Source organism: Petaurus breviceps, unplaced genomic scaffold (genome assembly GCF_028583685.1).
Source record: "Petaurus breviceps papuanus isolate PSGF00001 unplaced genomic scaffold, PetGlider_PUasm1.0 126, whole genome shotgun sequence".
Taxonomy (NCBI): domain Eukaryota; kingdom Metazoa; phylum Chordata; class Mammalia; order Diprotodontia; family Petauridae; genus Petaurus; species Petaurus breviceps.
Genome location: NW_027185655.1, coordinates 4434725 through 4460430, shown reverse-complemented (window position 1 = coordinate 4460430; position 25706 = coordinate 4434725). Strand labels below are relative to the sequence as shown.

The window sequence follows — 25706 nt, the reverse complement described above, 5'->3', positions numbered from 1 at the left end:
GTGTGTGTGTGTGTGTGTGTGTGTGTGTGTGTGTGTGTGTGTGTGTGGCACAGGCAACACTTGAACCCAGGCCCTCTTGACCTGGAGGCCAGCTCCCTTATCCATTATAAGCCTTCCTCTAGGTTCAATCACGACATTTAAAGATTTAGCATTTAGGCTAACATCTAAAAATTACGAAGCAAAATGTCTGAATTGACATTTAAATAAGTTGGAACACTTTTTGTTACATATATATATATATATATATATATATATATATATATATATATATATAAAATGTTCTTGTCCTGTACTCAAAACATCACTGACATTTCCCTGACAGTTAAGTGCGGCCAGAGGCCTGTCTGCCCTCAGTAGATGGGCCTTTTGGGAACAGCTGCAGCCGCGGGCAGATTGCCTGTGTCCGGACGCCTGCCCCATCAGAACCCAGCAGATTCTGAGCCATCACAAGCACCTCCATTCCGCCAGGCGGACTCTTTTGTACTATGAATTTGGATCTCCGGCTGTGCTGCCTGAGGCCCAAAGCCTGCTGACGTAGCTGACATTTAAATGCCCCGCCCCACGCTGACGTCATCACCAGGCAGCAAAGCCCCGCCCCCATCCGCTGCCCAACCCCCGCGCGCCCCGGGAAGCTAAAGTTTAAACAAATATGGAAAAGAGCCCAGGTCACGGTCACTGCTGTGTATGTGACAGGGCCGGGACTAGGCGCTGGGGACACCAAGGCGGCAGGGGGCCGCAGGCGCTAACGGAGCCCCGGGGCGCTCATCTCCACCCAGTCAGAGGGAACAGGAGACACTCATCAGTGTTTTAAACGTGAGCGCCGGCCGAACGAGGGGACCCTCCACCACGCTCAGAGCATATAAACTTAGAGCTTCCCCCTCCACAAGAGAACCCCGCGCAAGCGGCCGGAACCGAAGCTCTCCCAAACAGAGCTAGACTCCACTTCACCCCACATGTCCGCCAAGCTCGACCCTTCCGGGTCTGGGCCAATCGGGCCCCTTCCCCCAGCGCCGCGCATGCGCGACGGCGCTTCCTGAACCTCCCACACACATAAGCGGAGGGCGGGACTTCCGTGTCGCGGCGGCCCTTGATTCGTCGTTCGCTCTCTGCCCCGGACGAAATAGGGTGGATGTCTTCAGCTCGCGAGAGGGTACGGTTTTGCTTGCTGGCTAACATGCTTTGTGGTGCCCGGCAGCAGCTGCGGAGCAGGCTCCTGCCCGCCCTCCTGGGGAGCAGGGGCTGGCCGCCAGGGCGAGGCGGGCCCTCACCGGGCAGCCCCAACGCCCTCCTGCCTGTGGCCGCCTGTGCCTACGGGTTCGCCGCGGCGTCGGCCGAGGCCGGGGGCTGGCACGAGACCCTGGCTTCGTCAGCCCCAGCACACTGGGCGGAGGCGTTGCTGATGGGAACGCGGGAGGCCACCGGGCTGCCGTGGTGGGCCAGCATTATTGTCACCACCGTGGCCTTGAGAAGTACCGTCACACTGCCCCTAGCCGCTTACCAGAGCTACATCCTGGCCAAGGTGAGCACGCGTGTGCGGGGAGGGCAAGGCCGGTGCGGACCAGAGAGAGGACCGCCAGAGCACCCCGCCCGCTGCGAGCCCTGCGTAGTGCGCATGCTCCAACCACGCCCCCAGGAGCCTGAGCCCCGCCCCCTGCGCGTGTAGATAGTTGCTTGCACAGCCCGGTGCTCCCCAGTGGTCCACGTGCGACTTTGTTTTGCGTGGAAGCTCGTTTGTTATGGGGGGGATGACGAGCGCCCCCCCAGCGTTCATTTTATTGTGGGGGGGTGTGGGTGGGTGCAATAGTAACGGCCCCCGAACGAGCACCACCCTTGGAAGAACACAGATTGCAGGGCCGAGTCAGGACTCCCCGCCTTGAGATCAGCCCTTGAATCATCATTCTTCAGTCCCGTGGTTCTGGAGGTGATGATTTTCCATCATCCAATAAGGACAGGGGAAAGGGAGAAAAAAGCAGAAGTGACTGTGCATCAGCGTTTTAAATGTGTGTAACAAATTCTACTTTGTTTTTAGCTAGGTGGAAAATTTGCAACCAGAAATAAAAATAATTGCCAAGAATCTGAATTATGACGTCGCACTTCAAGCAAAGCAGTTGGGATGGTCAAAAAGACTAACTAGGTAAGACAGTTTGCACGTGGGAGACCCTTACTCGATATTAACTCAGTAATACGAATGATGTTAGTGGTTATTGTTAGACATGCCACATTTTTGCCAGGAAAATGTGCCGCCTTTCGCAAATTTTAATGTGATTTTGAAGAATATAGCTGCACTTGTGTATCTTTTCATTTATAAATAACTTGTAATATAATATAAATCAGATGCAATGAACTAAGAATTTCAACAGCAACATTACTCACATCGATTATAGCAGGTTACTAATAAACTTTGATGTAAATTAAATGGATTATTTAACATTTAAAAAAGAAATTTCTTAGTTGACATTTCCTTGGATGGCCCTTATGAAGCTTATGGTAATAGAAGACTAGAAAACTACTCAGCATCTACTTAGTTTATGCTCCCGCTGTGAGATGCTAACTTGCAGTGTTGTTTATTATAGAAGTTTTTTTTTAAATTAATTTTAAATGATTTTTTGGTGGGGAGGGGGGCTTTTTCTTCCTCTCTTCTCTTCATTCAGACTTGTTTACCTCAGCAACATGAGGAGGATTGTTTCAGAGCTGTATGTTCGAGATAATTGTCACCCATTCAAAGCCACTCTGCTGGTATGGATTCAGATACCAATGTGGGTCTTTATGTCTGTTGCCCTACGGAACTTCAGTCTAGGGATATCGGATTCAGAAGGTGATCATTTAAAAAACATAGTTTCTCTCAAAGTAGTTCCTCTTTGATTTTACCAAAAATTTATTTTCTTTTAATTTTATGATGAAAAGTAATAACATTGTTTATTGTATGATTTATAAATATTAATTCTCGTATCCCTTTGGTCACATGTTTTTAAATTTCTAAAGTATGCATGTGCCTCAAGCAGGGCTTTTCAGTTTTTGCTACAGCTACAAGGAAGCAGTGGTACAAAGATATCTAGAGAAAGCCAAAAGGCAGTTCTGTCTTATGATTCAAGGACCGATGATGTGGGCCACAGTGGCTGGGGAGGGTTTATTTAATAAAGGATATGATCATGATTCCCTCCTGAAGAATATCCCTGTTGAACTGGCTTAAACAAAGGTTTGCTGTCTTCCCCACATATATCATATAAGTCGTGACAACTCTGAGATTTATGAAGCCTAAAAAACACTTCTCATTCCTAGGAATATACAAGATAATAAGTGATTGTGGCAGGTAAGAGATGAAATGCCTTAGGAAGCAAAGTGTGAGCCTCTCAGCATTTTCTTTTATTAAGCAATGCGTGACATATCTTATTTGAAAACAGGCTCCATACTCATCAATGAATTATTGTTTTCATGTTCCCTTGATTGTTTACAGACACTTGGGGGGAGTGGGACACCTCTTTTTATGAATTTAGGAAATTGCCTCTCTTCCCTCTCTTTTTCCCAACTTGGAAAGTGCCTAATTTTTCCTCCAATTAGAAATCAGATTATCTAATTTTGTATCCTGGTTAATTGGAAAAAATCAATCTGGGGCGGGGGGGGGAAGGGGGTTTCTGGCCAAAACAGAAACAGTTGCTATGCTTACATTTACTCTGAGCCAAAGAATATAAATTTTGATCCCTGAAACCTCCCAAGGTAATCTTGGGCTTTTGCATAGTTTGGGGTTTAAGGCTTGATTTCATTCTTAAGGACCATGCCGTAAACCCAAATCACTTTGGCTCTAATTGATTGGCTAGTAGTATGTCCCAGGCCAGCCGCTACTTGGTCATTGTTTGGTTCCTGTTTAGCTAAGTTTTGGACTAAGTCGCCTTTGAGCTCTCTGCCAATTTTGTGATTCTTTTATAGGTTGAGTCACTGAAGAATTGATATGTCAGTTGTTTAGTTCTGATTCCTAACTGGAAGATTTTTTTTTATTAAAATTGTACCAGGCCAGAAAAATGTCCACTTTCTAGGAAGGAAAGGAGGAGGAAAAAAAGATAATGTGAAATAAAATAGCTCTTTCAGTTCATATAGTTCTACAATTGCGGGGAAAGTAGCCAAAAAAATGTAAAAGAAGAAGAAAAAACTTGTGAACTAGTAATATTAGTCTAAAATTAAAACTCTAAGCATATATATTCCAGTTTTTGGTGCTCTCTTCCTCAGATGTATCCTTAATGTTATCACTTTTAAGTATGTTACCTCTTTTTTTTTTTTTTTTTTGCCTTTTGGAGGGCAATTGCGGTTAAGTAACTTGCCCAAGGTTACACAGTTAAGTTTTTTTGTGTGGATGTTAAGTGTCTGAGGCTGGAACCGAACTCAGGTCCTCCTGACTCTGGGCCGGCACTTTACTCACTGTTACCTAGCCGCCCTTATGTTACCTCTTTTAAATGTTGTAAGACTTGTTAAATATTGTAGAATGAATGTCAAGTGGAAAAAATCTGCAAGCCTTGTTTAAAGGAATTATGTCATCATTAGTCTCCTCATGTCATGTAATTTTCTGCTTCTACTTTCCATAATAAACATAATCTCTCAGTTTGTAAAAATATAACACATCTTTTTCAGGAGAATTTTCTGTTCGGGAACAATTTTCAACAGGGGGAGTCCTCTGGTTTCCTGACCTCACTGTGTTTGATTCCACATGGATTCTCCCAGTCTCACTTGGAATCCTCAACTTGTTAGTAGTGGAGGTAAACCATTTAGATTAAGGGATTTATTTTTGTTAAATGTTTGTTGAGGGCAAGTTGAACAATAGCATAGTGGTCCTTGAAAACTTTGTGTTATCCATGTACTTGTGTGTGCAGTTGTTAGACCAGGTAATGGTCTTCTTTCAAGTCTTGGTTTGCAGGTAACATAGTCATTTAAAGTTATGATGGCAGAAGAGTATTCATGTACATGGAGTGTCGGCAGGTCACTAATCAGTTAGAGGAATGTTTATAACATGCACAGTAATACTGATAGCTCACATGTCTGTAGTGAAGGCCTTGTCTGAAGGGTACGTAGGCATTGGGAATACAGAGACAGTATGAAATAGACCTGGCTGGTGAGGACCTTCCATGCATGCCCGCAGAAGGATAAATGCCCAGTCAGGCAGAGGACGAGGCAAAGGAAAGAGAGCAAATGCCAGATTGAGGGAGGCCTGGAGAGCTAGTTTGGCTTTAAAATAGATTGTATGAAAGGGAAATGATGTCCTAGAGAAAATAGCAGATTAAAGAGGGAAAATGATGTCCTCCTAGGAAGCCGCTGTGGTAGTGCAGCAGGGCGTGGGGGGTGGGTGTAGAGCGAGACAGAGAGTCACTTGGGGTCTTGGACTGAAATTCAGAATAAGGAAGAAGACACAGGTATAAATCTTGCCTGTGTGACCCAGAGCTAGTTAGGGCCCTTCACTCTTCCTTTGCTTTCTTTTTTTTTTCCCCCTTTTTGGAGGGCAATTGGGGTTAAATGACTTGCCCAAAGTCACCCTGTTAGGAATTGTGTCAAGTGTCTGAGGCCGGATTTGAACTAGGTCCTCCTGAATCCAGGGCTGGTGCTCTATTCACTGCACCACCTAACCACCACCTCTTTCTCTGCTTTCTTGTAAAATTTTTGTGAGATGAGGGAGTTGGGTGTGGAAAGCACTCAGGGCCATGGTCCATTGATCACAAGCTCATTGTGAGGCAGTGATTGGGCATCTAGGTGGGTATGAGTGGCATTGTGGAGTATTGGCTCTAGAGTCTCATAGTTTGGGTTCCAATCATGCCTCTGATGCTTTTTACCGGTGTAACCTTGGGCTGTAATGGACACTGAGATAAAACAGGACAGCTAGGCCAATTATAATTTGATAGGAGTGTTTATTAACCGGCCGGGACTTCCTCTCAGACCGAAAGACAGCCACGAGCTTTCTGTTAGCCATGATTTTATAGACAATGTGATTGCTGGCAACAGAATATGTTTCTAGGGGGTACAGTGTCTTTAGCATTGTGTCTATTGAGGCAAAGCATTCCCAGTATTATTTCTACTGAAGCGAAACAGACCTGAATCCGTGGGAACCTGTGGCATGTTTTAGCAACACAGGTGAAATATTTCTTTACTATTGGAGCCTATTAGGTGGTTTCCAAGGAACCCAGTAGGGGTCCCCTCTAGCAGGTTTAAGGGAAGCTCTAGACTTCAGGGCAAGTCACTGAATCTTCTTTGGCTTTATCTTCCACACCTGGGAAATGAGGGGTTTGGAATGGAGGCCTCCAAGCCCCCTTCTAGTTCTAGGTCTGTCATCCCATGTGTGCTGTGTGCTGTTGGAGACCAGAAGTCAGCACTCAAGAGAGTTCAGGAGTCATTTTCATAAAGGTAGTAATTGAAGCCATTACAGTCCGTTGAAATTTCAGAGGCAGAGAGTGTGAAGAGAGAAGGCAGATCTAGAGAAACACCCACATCAGAGAGTTAGGAAAGGAAAAAGTAGGTAAGAGTGTTAGTGAGATAGGAGCCCCATTGCACAAGGTTGTGAGAAATGTCTACTTTGGGGTGAGTGGGTGGCCACAAGCTTCAGTCCCAAAGAAGCAAAAATGGCTGCTGGGCTTAGGGATTCTTTTACAGGTGACCCTGGAGAAAGCAGTTTTAGTAGAATAAGGGAGGCAGAAACCCTGTTTCAGGGATGGGGGTGGGGGTGGGGGTAGTAAGGAAGTTGAGATGGCCAAAGGATCAGGTAACACTTAAGTTGGAAAGATCTGAGCATGTTTGTAGACATTCAGGCTGTTTATTCATATACTACACTGATAAAGGTGTGTGTGTGTGTGTGTGTGTGTGTGTGTGTGTGTGTGTGTGTGTAAAAGAAAGTACACATTTTAAAATGTGGTCTCTCAGCCATATGTTGGCATTGTGTTATAGAACAGTTTTGAGGAAAATATTTATATATCTGTCTCTATATTTTCATATATAGGTTTGTTTTAGGCAGGAGAAAGGAAAATGAAACAGTACAAGAAAATATTTTTCCAATTATATAAACATGTATGCATAAGAAAATTTCAGCTCTTATCTTGAGATAATGAAAACTGGATGGTCTACTGGGTGTTGAGACCCTTTTCAGTCTTTAGAGATCATTAGCCTCTTTTTACGTGGCCAGTTCTTTTCCTGAAACCCTAATAAAGATCAAACAGATGAATTGTCAGGTTTCTGCACACACATAACAACTGTTAATACATAGCAGTTAGACTGTGAAGTGATTACCCACATACACAAAATATGTATTTGTACATTTAGGAAACATTTAACATAATTATAACATTTGAATGAAAAGCAACTCAAGAATAAAAGTAAAGATTTTAAAAAAATAATGAGTATTATTTTCTTATGATCCAGGCTTGGGGAAAGAATTAAACCTGTATTCATTACTTCAACTAATTGAAATGAAAGCAAATCTCTTAAATGTTTATGCAGCTCCACACACTAGATAGAAATGGATAGAGATTTACCCCTCCCCCCTCTCCCCTAGGGGTTCCTTGCAGATCTGAAGAAGAATCATCACAAGTTAGCATTCACACAGATTAAGTCCCCCAGTGGCTTCCCAGGCCTAATTTCTCCCTTGCCTCACAGCCCCTAAATCACAAGTAAAGGACTGTGTGCTTTTCCACCCAGGTACATCCCTGTCACCGTTAAATCTTTTCTGTAGACATTGTCATGGCCACAGGCTGGGCTGGTTGCCTGCATTGACATTGTTATGGGCTTTTACTGAGCACCTGCCATTATTTAAGAGTATGGATGAAAGCTCAGATGGGTGGGTAAGAGACAGCACTAGAAGGGATAGGGGGTCACTGGAGCATATACATACTAATAATTATATTTTGAGGGGGCGGCTAGGTGGCGCAGTGAATAGAGTACCAGCCCTGGAGTCAGGAGGAAATGTGGCCTCAGACACTTAACACAAAAACTAGCCGTGTGACTTTGGGCAAGTCACTTAACCCCAATTGCCCTCCAAAAAAAAAAGGCAAAAAAAATTATTGACCTTTCTTGTAAGGTGCAAAATTCAGTTTTTAGTCAAAATTTATCTGATTTGATTTGCATTTTATGTCTTTTAATGTGTTTTCTTCCCCTTCAGATTTTTGCATCACAGAAATTTGAAAAGTCCCGCTTTCAAAAGTATGTCACACATTTTATCCGTGGAATATCTTTGCTGATGGTTCCCATTGCTGCGTCTGTACCCTCAGTAAGTAATCTAGAATGGTAAGAGCTCTGTAGTGTTTATTAAATCCCCAAGAGGCTCTGCTCAAGTCTGACCTTTTGTGTAAAGTCTTGTCACATCCTTCTCAACCTGTCTGAGGGGCTTTGGGCCTCATTTCCTAAGGACCTCAACTTCTCCCTCTTTATATCCATCCCCAGCAACTGATGGGGCACCTTACACAGAGTAGTTTCTTAATAAATGTTGTATTGCCCATAATTACTTAAACTCAGTTTGATTAGTTCATTAAACTCCCAGATCAGTTGGAGTCTAAACCATAGAATTTGGGGATTGTGATTTCCTCTGTATAAGGTGATCTTGGTGAGAAAACTCTGTCATCATCTCTTCTGAACCCAGTGTCCCCTGCAAGTGGCCCAAGCAGTGCTCTCGTATAGGGGTGGGACTAGAACCCACCTTCCTGACACCAAGGCCAGTTCTCTGTAATCACTGTACACTGCCGCCTTTCCATGGTGAGACCATAAGACAGTTTAGTATTTCACCATACGCTACAGTAAGTAGTGTTCTCATGTTTGATGTTGCTTTCTGAGTTTTGTTCTTGTCTCTCCAACTGAATTGTAAGCTCTTTGAGGACGAGAACTGGATACTGCTGTATCCCTTCCTGTAACTGGGAGAATGCTGAGCAAATAATTAGGAATTCACTAAGTGCTTTTTGATTAATTGATTATTTTGTGCATTTGGCCAAAATATAAGTCAGATGATGTCGATGACTAACATACCAAAGAATGTTTTGTGGTAATTTTTAAAATAATTCTATGCATCAAAAAATCCTTGGATTCCACATGTCATTGTATTGTGATGATTCCTTATACAGGGTTAGAGAGCAGGTGGAATGAATGAGTGAAAAGCCATTATTAAGCCTTTACTTTGTGCTAAGCACTAGGAGTCCAAATCGAGAAAAACTACATAGTCCTTCCTCCCAGGGAGCTCCAGTAACACTGTGGAGAGTAAGAAGCACCCAGGAAGGCTCAGCTGCAGGGCCGCTGGTACAGGGTCACGGTGTGCGGCTACTCCCATAACTTCCTGCAGTGGGGTAGCACGGGCAGGAAAGGAGTCACCCTGGCGGCTTCTGGCCCCCTGCAGAGAGCACTGCAGCAGGGACAGGTCTGGTGACAGATGGAGCACGCATGCATTCAGCTGAGCAGCCATCCAGCCCGATGGACATAGGTGTGGGGTGGACGGTGAACGCAACATCAGCTCTGCAGCCTTCAAAGAAAGGCCTCGTAGCTGGCAGAGCAATCCTCCGAGAAGGAGGGTTGTCGCCTGTGCTCGCTCACTGGGGCTTCCTTGGTGCTGATGCTCATGTCTATTTTTCTCTTTCCAGTCAATAGCACTGTACTGGTTTTGCTCCAGCTTCTTAGGCCTCTCTCAGAACCTGCTGCTGCGCTCACCGGGATTTCGCCAGCTCTGCCGCATACCACGGACAAAATCACAGTCAGATACTCCCTACAAGGACCTCTTTGCTTCCTTTTATGCCAAACTCTTTTTAAGAAAATGATCTCTTCCTAAGTGACTCTGGAAATTTGATAGTCACATCACTTAAAAGTGGAAGGCTAAGATCTTGGTGACATTCTTCATGTGACACTCTCTTAAGTAGTGTACAATGCCACTAGCTAGGGTTTAAAATGTTGCTGCAATATATGACACTTGTGTTTTAGACAAATGAAGATCTGGCCAAGTAAGCGTTAGTGCTTGGATTGTGGAAAGAAAGTTTTTTTTTATATCTGAAGGATGCGTGGGTGGAATTTGCTGGGATTTCAGGAAACAATTAAAACCCTGAATTGCAAAAGGGAAGTATCAATAAATCCCACACATCTAAAATGGAGAACTGACTTCTGTGAAAGATAAGCATCTATTATAGTAACTGGCAATATTGCAGAGAGACTAACTGCATGTTAGGTTGAATAAAATAGATGTAAAAATGGTAAGAAAACTTAATGGAATCATGCCCCTTGAGTGTTCCCTGAAATGATTCAGTTGGCGTTATCTTCTTCATGCTTCAATAAACCTGGACATCTGCTAAGATGCAAAGGAGGGAAACAAGTTTTATTGGAGGTTCTACTCCTTTGAGGAAAGGTTGAGCAACTAGGGTGTTTTCAAGAAGAGGAAAGAATTGAGAAAATGCCAGCAAGCAAGAGAATTGAGAGAATTGTCACCTTCCAGTTCCGACCACTATTTTATAAATGAGCCAGTGAAGTTGGAGGTTAAATGGCTTACCCTAGTGGTAGGCTTAGGGTTAGTATTCACTTCAGTCTACCAGTACCATATTCTTTGCATCCCATGACATCATAGGTTGGGGCTAGGGAGAAATAGAATAGCCTTTTTGTATTTACATCTAGAAGCCACATTAAAGAATACTAGAGTCTAGTGGTGTCAGACTCAAAGAGCATTCCTGAGAGCTGCATATGGACTTAGAAAACCACAAATATATATTATATATGTTGTATTTTATTTTTATTAGCATTTCACAGTTATATTTTAACCTGATTCCTCTGAGCTTGACACTTCTGCCCTACTGAGTTCTGAGTAAGTTAGAGGTTGGGGGAGGGGGTGGAACAAGAAAAGTCTAGAATGGTAAAATTTGGCTCAAAAGAAATTCTTAGATCTAAATTAACTTGAGACAGGGTGAGAGATCAATGTCTTGCACTAATCTTCCTGTTTCCAGTCCAGTTTTTTCATATCACTTCCCAATTTATCTTTCCAACCCACCACCTGATATTACTCTTTTAAAAAGAAAAAAGACTCTCCATTGCCTACAAAATAAAATCTAAACCCATATCCAACATTACAAGGCTTTCCCCAGTTGACTTCAGTGCCTTTGTAGCCTTTTCTTCCACTATTCTTCACAGTCTGTGTTGCAAAAACTTGATGATTCTGTCACCGTTTGACATTCTGTCTTTGTTCCTTGGCCTTCACTCATTTCCTCCCATCACTACAGTGGTTTTGTTCTGGCTCTTTAATGCCTGATGTGGTTGCCACTTCTCAGAAGATTTGCCCACATTTTCTTACTCCCTTTCTCTGCTGTAAAAGTGATTACCTCAGGTATTTCAAGCACTTTGCCTGGGCACTTCTCAGTGGTTTGTAAGCTCCATGGAAGAAAGGAGTTTCAAATCTGGCTTCTACTCTGGATGGTACTTGTGTGACTCAGGGCAAGCCATTCAATCCAGATTGCCTCTGTTTGCTCATCTTTAAAATGATCTGGAGAAGGAGATGGCAAACCTCTCTCCAGTATCTTTGCCAAGAAAATCCCGAATGGCATTATGAAGAGTAAAACAACTGAACAACAAAATCTTTAAAAAATAATACTAAGGAAATAAAAACGGAAGAAAACAAGTTTAAATTTAAATGTTAATTTTTACGTAACTTTAAGCGCAAGAATTAATAAAGTGAGAATGGCAGAATGGTGAAGTATAATCTCACAATCCTTTGTGTATGAGAAACTCATTTAAAAAGCAAAGACAAAATGAGAGGCAAGAGCAAAATTTACTATGCATCAGATAGAAAAACATAAGAATTAGAGGGCTGCAATCAAATAAAAATTTACTTAAAAGAACCCTCAACAACCAATATCAATATTAGACCTATATGCACAAATTGATAAAACATTTAAATTCAGAAATAGTTGACTTAAAAAGTGACAATAATATATCAGTAGTAGGAGAATTAAATGTTCTTCCAGAGCTTGACAAACCTAGAATAAATAACAAGTAAAATGGAAAACATTGAGCTGAACAAACGAATATTTTGGGGCTGAAAGATGGTTTATGTTTTTTTCTTAATGGAAATATGTAGGAATGTGCATGTGGCCCAGTAACCGTAGGGCTCATTTACAATACTAGATTGTATACTAAGAAACTAAATAAAAAATTATTAATGCTCAGCACATCTTGTATAGATCAAAGCAAAAGGACACGGGCCTAAATGGAGAACTGACAACAAGTGCATGCTGTCAGACTGTTCTGCTTTGTGCTCTAGGATACCGCTTTTCCTAATGCCACTGATGGCCATGGCTAGATACTGCGCCACTGGGATGTGTCTGCCGTTGCTCTGCTAGATACTTAACATTATGTAGTTTTAACTTCTTTAGAAAAAGCATATCCCTGACTCTAGAACTAGTGGAAGGAACCTTCATTTTGTACTCCTGTATTCCTGAGTAGGAAATTCCCAGGCCCAGGGAGTATAGTATATATAGTCTATAGTATATGTAGTGTAGTAGCATAGTAACCGCAGCAAGCTGTTGCCCCTAGGCTTAGCTTTTTCTCCTCCTGTGAATCCTTTGTTTTGGAAAGGGGGTGGGGTGGAGTGGGTAAGTAGATGCCTTTTGTTAGAAATGCCTGATGGTGATTAGCGTGATGGTGATTTGTTAGAAATGCCGATGGTGATTAACGAATGTGTTATTTAACTTTGTTAGGACAAATCATCTTCCAGAAAGTGGTCATTTTCCGATTAACCTATAAAATTCAGGGGTCCCCTGGTTTTTACTTCTGAATTTTTCCCACTTGTCCATGAAAATGAGTGGGCAGAGAAAGTAATACAGAGGTATTCCAAACCTAGGAAGTAAGATCATTGTTTCTGCTAATGACTTGGTGATTTCCTGGTCTTTCACTGTGCAAATATTGCCACCTACCGTATGAAAAAGGCAAAATCAGAAAGCAACTTTACTATATACCTTTCTAACTCTTCTCCCTCCCTTCTCTCTCTCTCGTGTAGGAGTATCTATGTGTGCATCATACATAAATATTATTTGCATCTGCTATATTCAGGTGTTAGTGCACTTCTAATACAATGTGTATATATGTATATACGCATGTTTATATATTAATATAATACATGTATGTATATAACATACACACATGAAATTAGAATTTGTTAAGTGTTAGGCACTGTGCTAAAGTGTTGGGGCCATAAATATAGGAAACAAGATGACCCCTATTGTCAAGGAGCTTACATTCTAATAGGGTAAGACAGTGTATTCAGGGAGGCTGGAAATCAGAGAGGAAGGAAGGTATCCATGTGAGGGCCAGGCAGCTGGTGGAAAGGTGGAGCAGGGACTCCTCCAAGCAAGGACTGGCAGTTCAGCCCAGGGCAGAGTCATCTGACTGGCGCGAGGAAGCTTCTGTATGGAGCTGCAGCTAGCTCTGGGCTCTCAGAGGACATGCTGGCCTTTTGGCAGGTTCCCTTTTAGTTGTCTCACACCTTGCCATGGCTGGAGGATTCATCTCTGAGTGTTCGGCTCATTGATAATAGCCCTCTCGGCGCTTACTTGGGCTGATCTTTAGCAGAAGGCACAGTCCTCTAGATTCATGCTGTTCTTGCCCAAGATGAAGAGGCTGCTGAGGGGCAGGAATGCTGAGTGGGAGCTCCAAGGACTCCATTTTTGTTGGATAATAATTTTTAAAAGCTTTTCAAGTTGGAGAAGTTTGCAAAAAAAAAAACAACTATTGTGCCATCTTGATAGTTATGTAAACTACCCTTGGCATTTCCATCTGAAAGTCAAACCTGTTTGGGTTCACTTTTTATCAGCCATGGGACCTGGGGCCCCATGATATAATATTAACAATTATAATAATTATAAGTTGCATATTAATAATTATAAGTTGTATATGTAAAGCACACGTTTCGCAAAGCACATTGTACACATCTCTTTTAAAAGTCTCAACACTTTTCTGAAGCAGTTATTATTCCAAGATTTTGCAGATGAGGAAGCAGTCTCAGAGAGATTGTCGCTTGTCCATGGCCACATGTTAAGTGTAAGAGGTGGGATTTGTACGCGAGTCTCCCTGATTCTGGGTCCAGTACCTCATGCATAAGCCATACAAAAAGGACATCGTCTTAAAAGAGAATAGAAGATAAATTAAGAAGTAGGAATAAAGTAGTCAACAGGCTTGCTGCTCTTCCCACACCATAGCCTCCTTAATCCCAGGCCTTGCAGGCTGTGAGTTCTCTTGGCTCTGCTTTCTGTGCCATTTTATCAGACAAGCTCTTGAACAGGGAGGACAGGTTGGCTAATTAATGAGCTCTGCATTCCCTGCATTGACTTCAGTAACCTAGGGAAATGTAAAAAGGGTGTTAGGAACTTATAAAGTGATCAAACCTGTGAGAGTCCCTTGGGGAAAAGGGGTACAGATTCCCTCTTCTCCCTCACCTTATAATCAGAGAGAAGCCAATTAGCCTCTGAGCTTTACTTTTCAGCTTCTGTAAAATGGGAATTATGAAACTTCCACTACTTAATTATTTAATAAAATAGATGTTGTGGTGAAGAACAGATATAAGACCTTAAAATAGCAATATAAAATCTTCATCATGTTCTCTGCACTGAAGCTCTGTGTACAGACATTCCTGGAGAATTTATATGAATACAGTGAAAAGATGGGAGGAAAATGGAGACTACAAGAAGATTGTGCTAATTCATAAACTATAGTAGAAGAAGCTTTGGATTTATAGCTAAGAAATCTTGGTTTGAGACTTGATACTTCCATTTACTGAGTGTATGACCCTGGACAAGTAATTTCCTCTTCCTGGGCCTCAGTTTTCTTGAATGTAAAAATAGGACTTTATTATGACCCTGTCATTCACATTGGTGTTGTTTAGTTCTTTGTGACCCCATTTGGCGATTTCTTGGCAAAGATACTGGAGTGGTTTGCAGTTTCCTTCTCCAGCTTATTTTACAGATGAAGAACTGAGGCAAACAAGGGACTTTGTTAAAGGGACTTGCCCAGGGTCATTACAGCTGGTAAGTGAAGCTGGGTTTGAATGCAGGAAGATGAATCTTCCTGATTCCAAGCCTGGTACTTTATCCTCACTGCCACCTAGCTGCCCCATAATTCACATACACTAGCATATTGTGATCTTCTCAGAGAATGGCAGAAGGGCCATAGCTTAGTTCACTGTAACATCTGTGCATTGACACCGGCCGAAGTATCTTCTCTGGTAAGAGGAATGATCAGAAAATCATAACACTTAAATTTGTAGGAATTAATTCTTAATATTACCAAGTCTGAGACTCCTCCATCCTTCCTCATCTCACGTCTCTCAGATGCCTTCTCTCACTATCTCCTCACCCATCTCCCATGAAGCGGTGGCCTTGCTCTTTGTCAAGGCCAGCTCTCTACAAGCACATGTAATCCCATTCCATCCCACCTTTTCCAGCAGATTGTCCCCTCCATTGTCCCAACTTTCTCACTTATCTTCAATTTTTTCCTGTCTGATTGCTTCCTTACTGCCCATAAATAAGCACTCATCTCCATCCTCAAAAAGCCTTCACTTGAATCATCTGTCCTTGCTAGCTATTATCTCATGTTTCTAATCCCTTCTCTGGCTAAACTCCTTGGGGAGGCTGCCTACAACCCACTTTTACTTTTCCTTCCACTTACTTTCTCCTCACTCCCTTCTCAACTCTGCTGTCTTTTTTCCATCCTTATAGGTGAACCTAAACTTCCCTCTTCAAAGTTATTAGAGATCTCTTAATTGCCAAATCTAATGGCCTTTTCTCAGTCCTGATCCTTCTTGATTTCTGCAGCCTTGGATGCTATCAGCCACTCTGTTCTTCACATCCTTTTCTTTCTAGGTTTCTGTGAAAATATAGCCTGATCCTCTTACCTATATGACCACTCCTCCATCTACTTTTTTAATCTTAGTCCACACTTGCTAGTGGTGGGTGCCCATCAGACCCTCTTTTCTTCTCCTTCTATACCTTTTCACTTGGTGATCTTATTAGTTCCCATGGATTCCATTATCATCTCCGCTGGTGATTTTCAGTGAGGGTGGGGATAAAGTGAGAACCTAGAGTCAGGAGGACTTCAGTTTATTTCTCACCTTAGATACTTACTAGGTGTGTGACCCTGAGCAAGTCAGCTCTGTTTGTCTCAGTTCCCTTATCTGTAAAATGGGAATGATAATAGCACCTAGGATTGTGAGGCTCAAGTGAAATATTTGTAAAGTGCTTTCTGACGCTCAAAGAGCTATAAAATGCTGTTATTGTTATCATCATGTGTCCAACCCTAACCTCTCCTAACTTCCAGATGCCTGTTTCCAGTCACCTATTGAACATCTCAGACTGCTATACCATGAGCATTTAGCCAAAACTGAACTCATTTTCCCCACAGACCCATTTCTGAACTTCTGTTACTATCATCACCATCTTCTCAGTCATCCAGGATTACAGCCTAGGTATCATCCGCATTTCCTCACTCCTTGTCCTCTATGTCCAACAGATTGCCACGTCATGTTGGTTTTACCTTCATATAATCTCTCCTATATTCTGCCTTCTCTCATCTGTCACTGGCATCACCCTGGTACAGGTTCTCATCATTTAATACGTGGACTATTATAATAATTTGTCTCAAGTCTTTCCTGACTCCAGTCTATTTTCCATTTATCTCTTAAAATGATCTTCCTAAAACCACAGATATGAGCATGGCATTCCCTTAACAAACTCCACTGGCTTCCTATCACCTCCTGGATCAAATATAAAATCCTTAGCTTGGTCTTCAAAGTCTCTCATAACCTAGTGTGATTTTTAAAAAATCTTCAACCTCAGGCTTTGGGAATTTCAGACCAATGAATATTTAGGGGTGAGTGAGAGTGAATTTGATAATACAGGAGTGACTTATTTTAAAGAAACATGTTCTAGGAAAATACAAACTTATAAAAGTGAGCCCTGAGAGGTCAGAGGCTCTTTTGTTTTTACCTTCCTATCCCCAGAACCAAGCCCAGTGGAGGCAATTAATAAATATTTATCGAATTAAATTGATAGGAGTGGTGAGTTTTGCTGGCAAAACCCATCCACCAGTCAGTCACCAGCTGGCAAGGCTCTTATTAGGGATCGAGGTCAGAGGTTCCTACTTGCCCAATTCTTGTGGTTTGCACATCAGCTGTGAGCAAACTTGTCTAAAAAACCCATTCAGCAGCACAAAAATCACCCAAATGGTAATGTTGTATTGTGCTGGGCACAGCAGGTTTGCAGAAATTTGACCAGCACACTTTTAGGAAATACATAAATTTGTACTTTAGTCAAATACGGTCTTACATTCTGCATTTGGAACTATGAACCTTTAGACTTGGTTGATGCAGGATTGTGGAGGGAGATGAGGTTAATTATTAAACTAAGTTAATGGCTTAATTGTGAGTAGGTCTCAGTAACCACTATGTTGAAAAACGTCCACCTGCACACATATAGAAGGCTAGGTCACCTGTTTCTGTCTTTTCCAAGGAGGTGTCCCTTTACTGAGATTGTGGGATCAGATCCATTTATATTAAGCCTATATTGGAGATCTGGTAATGTAACTATGGTAACCAGTGGGCAAGCTGCAGATCAATTCTGAGAAAATATGGCCACTTTGCTTCAGAGAGCATGTTTCTATATCTGTAAGGGGTACCAATTTGCAAAGCTATTTTTGTCCAATATTGCTCATTTGTGTTTTCTCAGAAACAAACATGTACCAATTGACTGCTGCTGAAGATATCTATTCTTTTCTGGGTAAAGCCTTGCTTTCTTTAAGACAGGTTTTTATTGTATTGGGTTTTTTTATTTTAAAAAAATCTGAATTTTACAACCACAAAAAGAAGTATTTCAACATAGAAGGTAGAACAAAAAAAGAATTATATGTGAAACTGCAAATCTCTATTCTATACAGCTTGCTTTTTAAAAGAAATGATATAATATAAAATTCATTTTATTTTCAAATCAATGTTTCTTGTCTGTTACTTCTGTTCCCTTCTTAAAGTTTAAAAAAATATTTCAATAGTCTTTTCTTTTTCTTCTTCCTATTCTTCCTCCTTTCTTTTCCTCCTCTTCTTCCTTCTCTTCTTTCTTTTATTCCTCTTCCTTATCTTCTTTCTCCTCTTTCTCCTCCTCCTTCTTAGAAGGTGGGCAGCTTGTTTCATCAGGAGGCCTCTGAAATTATGATTCATCATTGGGTTGTTCAGAGTTCCTAAGTATTTCAAAATTTTATGTCTTTATAGTAATGTTGCTGTTGTATAAACTTTTCTGGTCCTACTCCACTATGCATCAGTTTGTACAAGTCTTTTGAGTTTTCTTTGAAATTATACCTTCAATATTATGACATTTCCTTAATTTATATACATTCTAATCTGTTCATCCATTCTCCAATTTATGGTCACACCCTTAGCTTACTACAACAAGAAGGGCTGCTATAAATATTTTTGTATGTATGAGTCCTTTCCCTCTGTCTTTGATCCCTCTGGAGTATGGGCATAGGTAGTATCACTGGGTCAGAGAGCACATGCAGTTTAGTGACTTTTGGGGTATAGTTCCAAATAGTTTTCCAGAATGACTGGACCAATTCATTGTTCCACCAACATTTCACCAGTGTGCTAAAACAGAACTTAGAATGAGCCTGATGACATGTAAGAGCTCTAAGTGATGTCTAAAATGTGAAACCAAGTCGGTGGCTTCATTATCAATTGACCCTAGAAATCCTTGCCTCCCAGTCATTTTCACCTGGATGGACTCCATTGTCTTCATAGGATCATCATTTAAAACCCTAAGAGCCTTTAGAGGTCATTGAGTCCAATCATGCCATTTTGCAGAGAAGGAAAATGATCACAGAGAAATTAAATAATTCAGCCAGGGTCATCTTATAAGCGTATGAGGTGAAGTTTGAACATCGTTTTGTTGCTTCCAACCGTGGCTCCATTCCCCTATGCTCTCTCCTCTTCTCCTGATCCTTCAAAAACCCTGATGCTGTAGAGATACTTGGGATGTAGGACACTTTTTCTTCTGCCAGGATGATGATGTGTGGGTAAGCATTAGAGTTATTGACCGAACGTTTCTCTGGGATGTTTTAGCTTTGTTTTTGAGCCAACAAGGTTACTATATAGAATCTGTACTTTATGTTTACTTATGTCTACTGGAATGAGTTAAAGGATGTGTTGGAGGTAAATTCCACAAATTTGAGGCTTGAATTTAATATTTTAAAGGCATATTTTCCTTTTTTTCTTTTTCAGATTGAGGCTAGTTCTCTGATGGGGGGTGGGGAGGGAAAGCCCTGTGATTCTAGTTTTATTCTGTATCACCCTCTAAATAGAAGATGTGCTGTTAGGCAGTGACATGGAGATAGGAAGATATGACTAAACAAATCTACCAGCTTTAAAAAAAAGTTTTTAGATTTTTATTTTTGAAATTTAATTTTTACATTCCTCCTCCCCAATTTTGAGTTTCTAATTCTTTCCTTCCCTTTAGGCCTTCCCCTACCTGTTGAGAAGGCAAGCAATATGATATAAATTATACATGTAATATCGTGCCAAACATTTCCATATTAACCATGTAAAAAAAGCAAGAAAAATAAAGTGAAAAGAGTATACTTCAATTTACACTCAGTTCATCAGTTCTCTCTCTGGAAATAGTAGTATTTTTCATCATGAATTGTCTTGGGTCATTGTATTGACCAGAGTAGCTAAGTCTTTCACAGTTGATCTTTGTTACAGAATTGCTGTTACTCCATACGATGATCTCCTGATTCTGCTCACTTCACTTTGTATCAGTTCATACAAGTCTTCCAGGTTTCTCTGAAACTATCTCCTCCATTATTTCTTACAGCACAATAATATTCTATCATAATCACATACCACAACTTGTTTAGCCATTCCTCAGTTGATGCTGCCAGCTCTTAATTTGGTCTTATAAAAATGTTATATTTAGGGGCAGCTAGGTGGCGCAGTGAGTAAAGCGCTGGCCCCGGAGTCAGGAGGACCCAAGTTTGGTTCTGGCCTCAGACACTTAATACCCACACACACACAAAAACAAAACTAGTCGTGTAACCTTGGGCAAGGTACTTAACCCCAGTTGCCCTCCAAAAGGCAAATATATATATATTTATATTTCAAATATCGTACTCTGCCAATGAAGGTTAACTGTAGCTGGGGAGAAGAGCATGCTGCTAAATTAAAAATGTATGTAGTTAAAAAATAAAATGACAAATGCTTTGGCGAAAATTGATATATATTAATGTGCTCTACCCAGAACTGTGAACTGACTGGCTCAGCTATTCTGAAAAGCAGTTTGGAACTGTGATCCAGAAGTCATTAAACCATGAAATCCTTTGACCCAGAGACTCCACTGCTCAGTCTGTGTCCTCAGAGAGATCAAACTAAGAGGAAAGGGACTCATGTTGACAAAAATATTTATAGCAGTTCTCTTTGTGGTGACAAAGAATTAGAAACTGAGGGAGTACCCTTAGATTAGGAAATGGCTGAACATGTTATAGTATATTGCACTGTATTGTCTTGTAAGTAGTGACGAAGGGGATGATGATGGTTTCAGAGAAACCTGGAAAGACTTGTATGAACTGATGTGGAGTAGAGTGAACAGAACCAGGAGAACAATTTGTATAATGAAAATATTGTAAAGTATTGTAAAAACAAACACCTTTGAATAATCTAAGAACTCAGATCAACACTATGATAAGCCATTATTCCAGAGGACTCTGAATAAAACATGCTTCCTACCTGCTGATGTTTAAGTGATAGAGCAGATTGAGACTATTTTTTTAATGGACATAGCCAGTGGGGGAATTTTTTTTGCTTGACTGCATATCTGTAATAGAACTTTGTTTTTTCTGGCTCTCTAAATGAGAGAAATGGGGAAGTGGGAGGAAGAGAAGGCAGATCTTTGAAAAAAAAATTTAAATGTTTACAATTCATTGAAATGGAGTAAGAACTATGATTATAACCTCTAGGTGGTGGTGACGAGCTATATTTGTATAACTAGTCTTTTTAGGATTTTTATGGGACAGAGGGTGTGTGTGTGTGTGTGTGTGTGTGTGTGTGTGAGATCACCCCCATTATGGAAAGGCAGTGTTTGGGGATTAAATTTGAGAGCCCTAAGTGATTAGTCACTATTTTTCCTTTTTCTTTTTTCCTCCATTCCCAGGACAGGGTGAGAGTAGAGGGGAAAAAGAAAAGCTGTGTGCTTAGAATGAAGAGGAACCTAGATTCCTGAAGGTAGATAGAAATACAAGCATTCCTCTGTGGAGAGTAGTTTTACCTTTTTTGTTTTTTTTACAGGACAGGGGACCCAGTTCTCCTGTATTTTCTCTAAGTACCCTCTCCATCTAACCACTTTCCCTGTCTTAAAAAGAAAAGAAAAAAGAAAAAAAATCCCCAGTTTGCCTCTAGGTTATCCAGCATGGTGATATTGGATATAATATTTAAGTACTCCAAAATATTTGTGATTTCATTGGTGTAGGTATCTCCCTTCCTTATCTAAGACCCGCCCTTTCTCTTTCCCTACCTCTATATCTAGACCTTAGCCCTTGTGATACAAGCAAAACCAGATTCTCTTTAGCAGGCAGATTTCTCCTGTGATTCCCCCTATCTGTGCAACTTTTCAAAATAACTGATCAGTGGATTATAAGAGGACATTTCTACAATTATAGAAACAAGGGGACGATTTCAGGGCCAGGAAGCCACCATGTTTTAGTGAGGTCAGGAGTAGGGATGAGGAGAAGAGGCTTCAAGCACATGTTTAGCACTAATTTAAGTCCTGTTTAGGGGTGTTCAGTCCTGGAAAACTGAACAGGAGGAGGAGAGGAGTCTAGGATCGCATTACATAATGCGGCTACCCAAGTAAGATTGTGACAGGAGATGGGGCAGACTCGTCTGAGTGAGACAGAGGCCCCTCCTTTGGCACGAGCAAGAACCCAGGTGAAGACAGACAGTCCATGGCCTTGGGTGTCTTACAAAAACCTGTTTTGCACAAAACAGTGGATATATTTTTTCTTTAGCATAAAACAAGCCACTTGAGTCCTTGTTTCTAACTGAGAGTGAAAGTGGTGGATTGAACACTCCCCATGCCAGGGCTACTTCCTGGGAAACAACTCAGGGCTAAAGGATTTAGGAGTTTAGGGATGAGGAAGCAATCACCTTATTGACCTCTGGGATGGAGGACCTGCAGACTCAGTGGACCCTATAAGGAAAGTGACTTTCTCCCTGCATCTCTTCTCTTTCTAGAGAGCCAGTTAGGACTCTTTAAACCTCTTCCTGGAAGGGTAGGGGTAGGGATAGAGAGAGAGTATCATCTCTCTTACAATGACAGCCAGATCTCACTATTTTTGGACACCTGCTGCTGCTTCTGGCTTATTTCTTTCCTGAATATAGAAGTCAGGGGTTCTTAAAATATTTATTATGGAAGTTTGATGAAGCTTATTGATCCCTTCTCAGAATTATGGAAAGAAATGCTAAATTTCAATTAGAGGTTAGTGAAAATAAAGATGTAAATTTTTTTCCCCTCCAAGTTCATAGATTTCTTGAAATCTGTATGAGCACCCTTTTGGAATCTATGGACCCCAGGTTCTTCCCTCGTATAGGCGAAGAGACAGAAATCCCAAGGAGATGGACATGCCCAGTATTGAAGACAACCTTTTGAATTATAGAGTGGAGATCCTGGGTCAGAATTGATTGTTGGGCAGTAGAGTTTCTGTATCAGAAAGAATAAGTACTGATAGAGTTGAAACTCCAGAAAACGTGAACCTGGAGGGAATGGTTTGGACGTTGTAGAGCAGAGGTGAAATGCTGACTTAGTAGTCCTGTGAAATCTTTATTGTTTTCATGGTTTTAACCTATGCGTTTGCAGTTAGCATGCCTTTTGAATGTAGGAAAAAATAGCTGTCCCATATCTGTTTCATATTATATACTGAGTGTGTTTCTGTTCCTCACTTTTGGGGAGACCCCAGACATGAGCCAAATCTAAGCTTTAAGTAATTTCCTTAGGACTCCAGGGTAGGTGTGTTAAGAGCCAAAGAATGTGAGAAGAGGGAGACTCACTCCTTTTATTACCCTGGACAAGTCACTTAACCTCTGCTTGCTTTATCTTCCTCAGCTGCCAAACGAGGATAATAATAGCACCTACCTGCCAGGAATATTGTGAAAAGCAAATGAGATGGTGTCTGTAAGTTGCTTTGCCCGGTGCCTAAGCACTGTGTAAATGCCTAGTTTGTGTTGTTGTTAAACTCACATCTGCCAAAGATTTTTTGTCCAAGAAATCCATGTTTGGACATTTTTGCTGCTTATTGAGCGGCCAGATAGGCGCTAGACCGGCCGAGGCCCAGTCTTGTTCTCTGCCTCCTGTGGTGGTTTGCCTTGGGCTCGTTGCTCCGGGGGTGATGCTCCTCAAGAAGGGCATTAGGCTCCCGGATGCTTCATTCTACTTTTGCTTGGAGTTCTGGGGGAGGAAGTTCAATGTTAGCTGTAGATTAGGATTCCCCCCTTCACAGCAAGGAGGTCTGGGAAAGAAGGCGAGGAATTACCCAGCTGACGACAGATTGGACCAGGCAGAAACAGTGATAGCTGTAAAGATCACAGCAGCATTAGAGAGGATTGGAATCTAATTCAGTAACTGAACTATGACAGTAGTGCAGTCAGCTGAAAAGCTAATAATTAAGCCTCCTTAGAATATAAATGTTTGCAAGACCACGAATTAGGCGTTTCACATTTCATCTCTACTATGTACCCTCTGATCACATGCCAAGAAAGGAAGAAAATAAGCATCTATTTAGCACCCACTGTGTTAATCACTTTTACAGATATTTTTTATTTGAATAATTTCATTTTTTCCAATTACATGTAAAAACAATTTTTAACATCCTTTAAAAAGTTTTTTTGAGTTCCAAATTATCTCCCTCCCTTACTTCCCCACTCCCTGAGATGGCAAGCAATTTGATATAGGTTATAAATTTGCAATCTTGCAAAACATATTTACATATTGGTCATATTGTGAAAGAAAACATAGGAAAAAACATGCAGAAAAGAAAAGTAAATATCTGATTTTATTTCTTACAGCAATCTGAGGAAGTGGGTGTTTATTATCACTCATTTTACAGATGAGAAAACTGAGGAAGACAGTGGTTAATTCACACAGCTAATGCATCAGAAGCTGGATGTGAACTCGGGTCTTCTTTACTCTGTCTACTAGCTGCCTCTGTCTCCACCCAGCATCACTAGCCCACTCTTGCTGCTGCTGCTGCTGTGAACCATCTACTTTGGTGGACCCTGAAACTTCTGTTCTCCTGGGAACTCATGACCTTCTGAAGCTCTCAGGGTCTCCAGGACATTTCTAGGTCACCAACTTTCCTGGGACTCATTGATTTCAAGGTCACAGACCTGCCAGTGTAGCACATGCTTGGGATCAGATGCAGTTCTGGAGTCATCTTCGCACTATAAAATCAAAAAGAGCCAGGTCACCCATTGAGCACAACCATGGAGTTCCAGTTCAGCAGCCAATTAAAAGACGTCTTGTCATTATGATTGACAAAAGTAGTCAAGGGAGATGGTCTGTGCACTTGACTGGAATGCCAACTGAGTGCGCCACCATGGGGTGCTACAGTCGTATAGGACAGCCACCATGACAGGTTAACACGTGGTAGCATCCTTTCCCTTTCATTCCCTAGCTTCAGTGGTACATCTTGTTGGTATTTTTTATTGAACCTATAATAGAGGCAATCATACTGTTGCCCTATTACATACCACTGTCCCATACCTCTTCTGTCCTCTCCAAGGAACAGGTCTGTTGGTCATACATCACAAGCCACGGTGTAACTGCCTGCCAAACTTAAATTATTACCTTCTCTTGATGGCATTACTTAATAAGCCCTGTAGAAACACGGTGTTCGTAAGCTCAGGAAACGGTGGGAGGTGAATAAGGTAGGATCAGGCTGTGCACCAGGTTGTAGCTCCTAGCAGGGGATAATCATCAGTGCAGTTTTATTTTTAACCTGGAGGTAAGTGTTGGGTGTTCTTTGAGAAATCACTCAACCAGTAAGCATTTATTAAACATTAACTTGTACTCCTAAGGAAAGTATCCTAAGCTGAAGTCTCACTTTCAGGTTTATTTAGGATGAAAACTTTTCAGGGTACACAAAATTTAGGTGTTAATATGTCTTCATGATAAGAGCTTGCCAATTGAGGTCAAACATATCTGAGAACTTAGAATTGCCTGTTATTTTAGGCAATCCTTTTGTTAAGGGATTTGTTCTGTGAAGTTTGGATTTAGAGGGCCACATGTGGCCTCTAAACTACAGGTTACCCACCCCAAGATTGGACCAAATTCATCAAGGGCAAGTCTAAACATGTGTCAGATGTCTTGATCATAAAGATTGAAAGAACTTGGGAAACCACTTACTTTGTCCCATTTTTCTTGCTCAAGGCAGAATAGGACCAAGGTACCTGAATGTATGGATGTGGGGTTTTCCTGGGGTTTTTTGAAGATAACGTGAAGATGATTATATTGGAACCTAAAGTCCTCAGAGGCTAGAAGCCCCAGGAGGCTCATTTGTTCTTAACTGTCCTTAGTGGGAAGAGAGGAACAGGGTCGCGTTGTTTTTTTTAATAGTGCTGAAAGAGTAATCCATTATGTTCTTGGAGTAATAGAATTTTGTAGTTGAAAGAGATTTTAGATATTCAATTGAAGTCAGTCCAATAAAACATTAAG

The 25706-nt window shown here is 41.4% G+C and overlaps 1 protein-coding gene across 7 annotated transcripts; it reads left to right on the top strand.

Moving 5' to 3' along the window:
* The first annotated feature begins 1035 nt into the window (after positions 1 to 1035).
* COX18 (cytochrome c oxidase assembly factor COX18) lies at positions 1036 to 25392 on the top strand. Of its 7 annotated transcripts, none has more exons than XM_069091673.1 (6): positions 1036 to 1150; positions 2034 to 2134; positions 2652 to 2815; positions 4621 to 4745; positions 8123 to 8230; positions 9585 to 10193. In XM_069091673.1, exons 1-6 carry the CDS (start codon positions 1130 to 1132, stop codon positions 9756 to 9758), a joined length of 693 nt encoding a protein of 230 aa, XP_068947774.1. In that variant the 5' UTR covers positions 1036 to 1129; the 3' UTR covers positions 9759 to 10193. The 7 variants fall into 7 exon arrangements, with proteins under 7 accessions (XP_068947774.1, XP_068947788.1, XP_068947781.1 ...); XM_069091687.1 differs by having other exon boundaries at positions 1039 to 1150; positions 2030 to 2134; positions 2618 to 2815; XM_069091680.1 differs by having other exon boundaries at positions 1040 to 1150; positions 2030 to 2134.
* The last annotated feature ends 314 nt before the right edge of the window (positions 25393 to 25706 follow it).

What these genes read in the sequence shown, in the direction of transcription:
- COX18 (XM_069091668.1), top strand. Translation starts at nt 1,175, where the DNA reads ATGCTTTGTGGTGCCCGGCAGCAGCTGCGGAGCAGGCTCCTGCCCGCC. An exon ending in TCAACTTGTTAGTAGTGGAG is followed by an intron (nt 4,746 to 8,122) that starts GTAAACCATTTA and finishes CTTCCCCTTCAG; the next exon opens with ATTTTTGCATCACAGAAATT. An exon ending in TTGCTGCGTCTGTACCCTCA is followed by an intron (nt 8,231 to 9,584) that starts GTAAGTAATCTA and finishes TTCTCTTTCCAG; the next exon opens with TCAATAGCACTGTACTGGTT.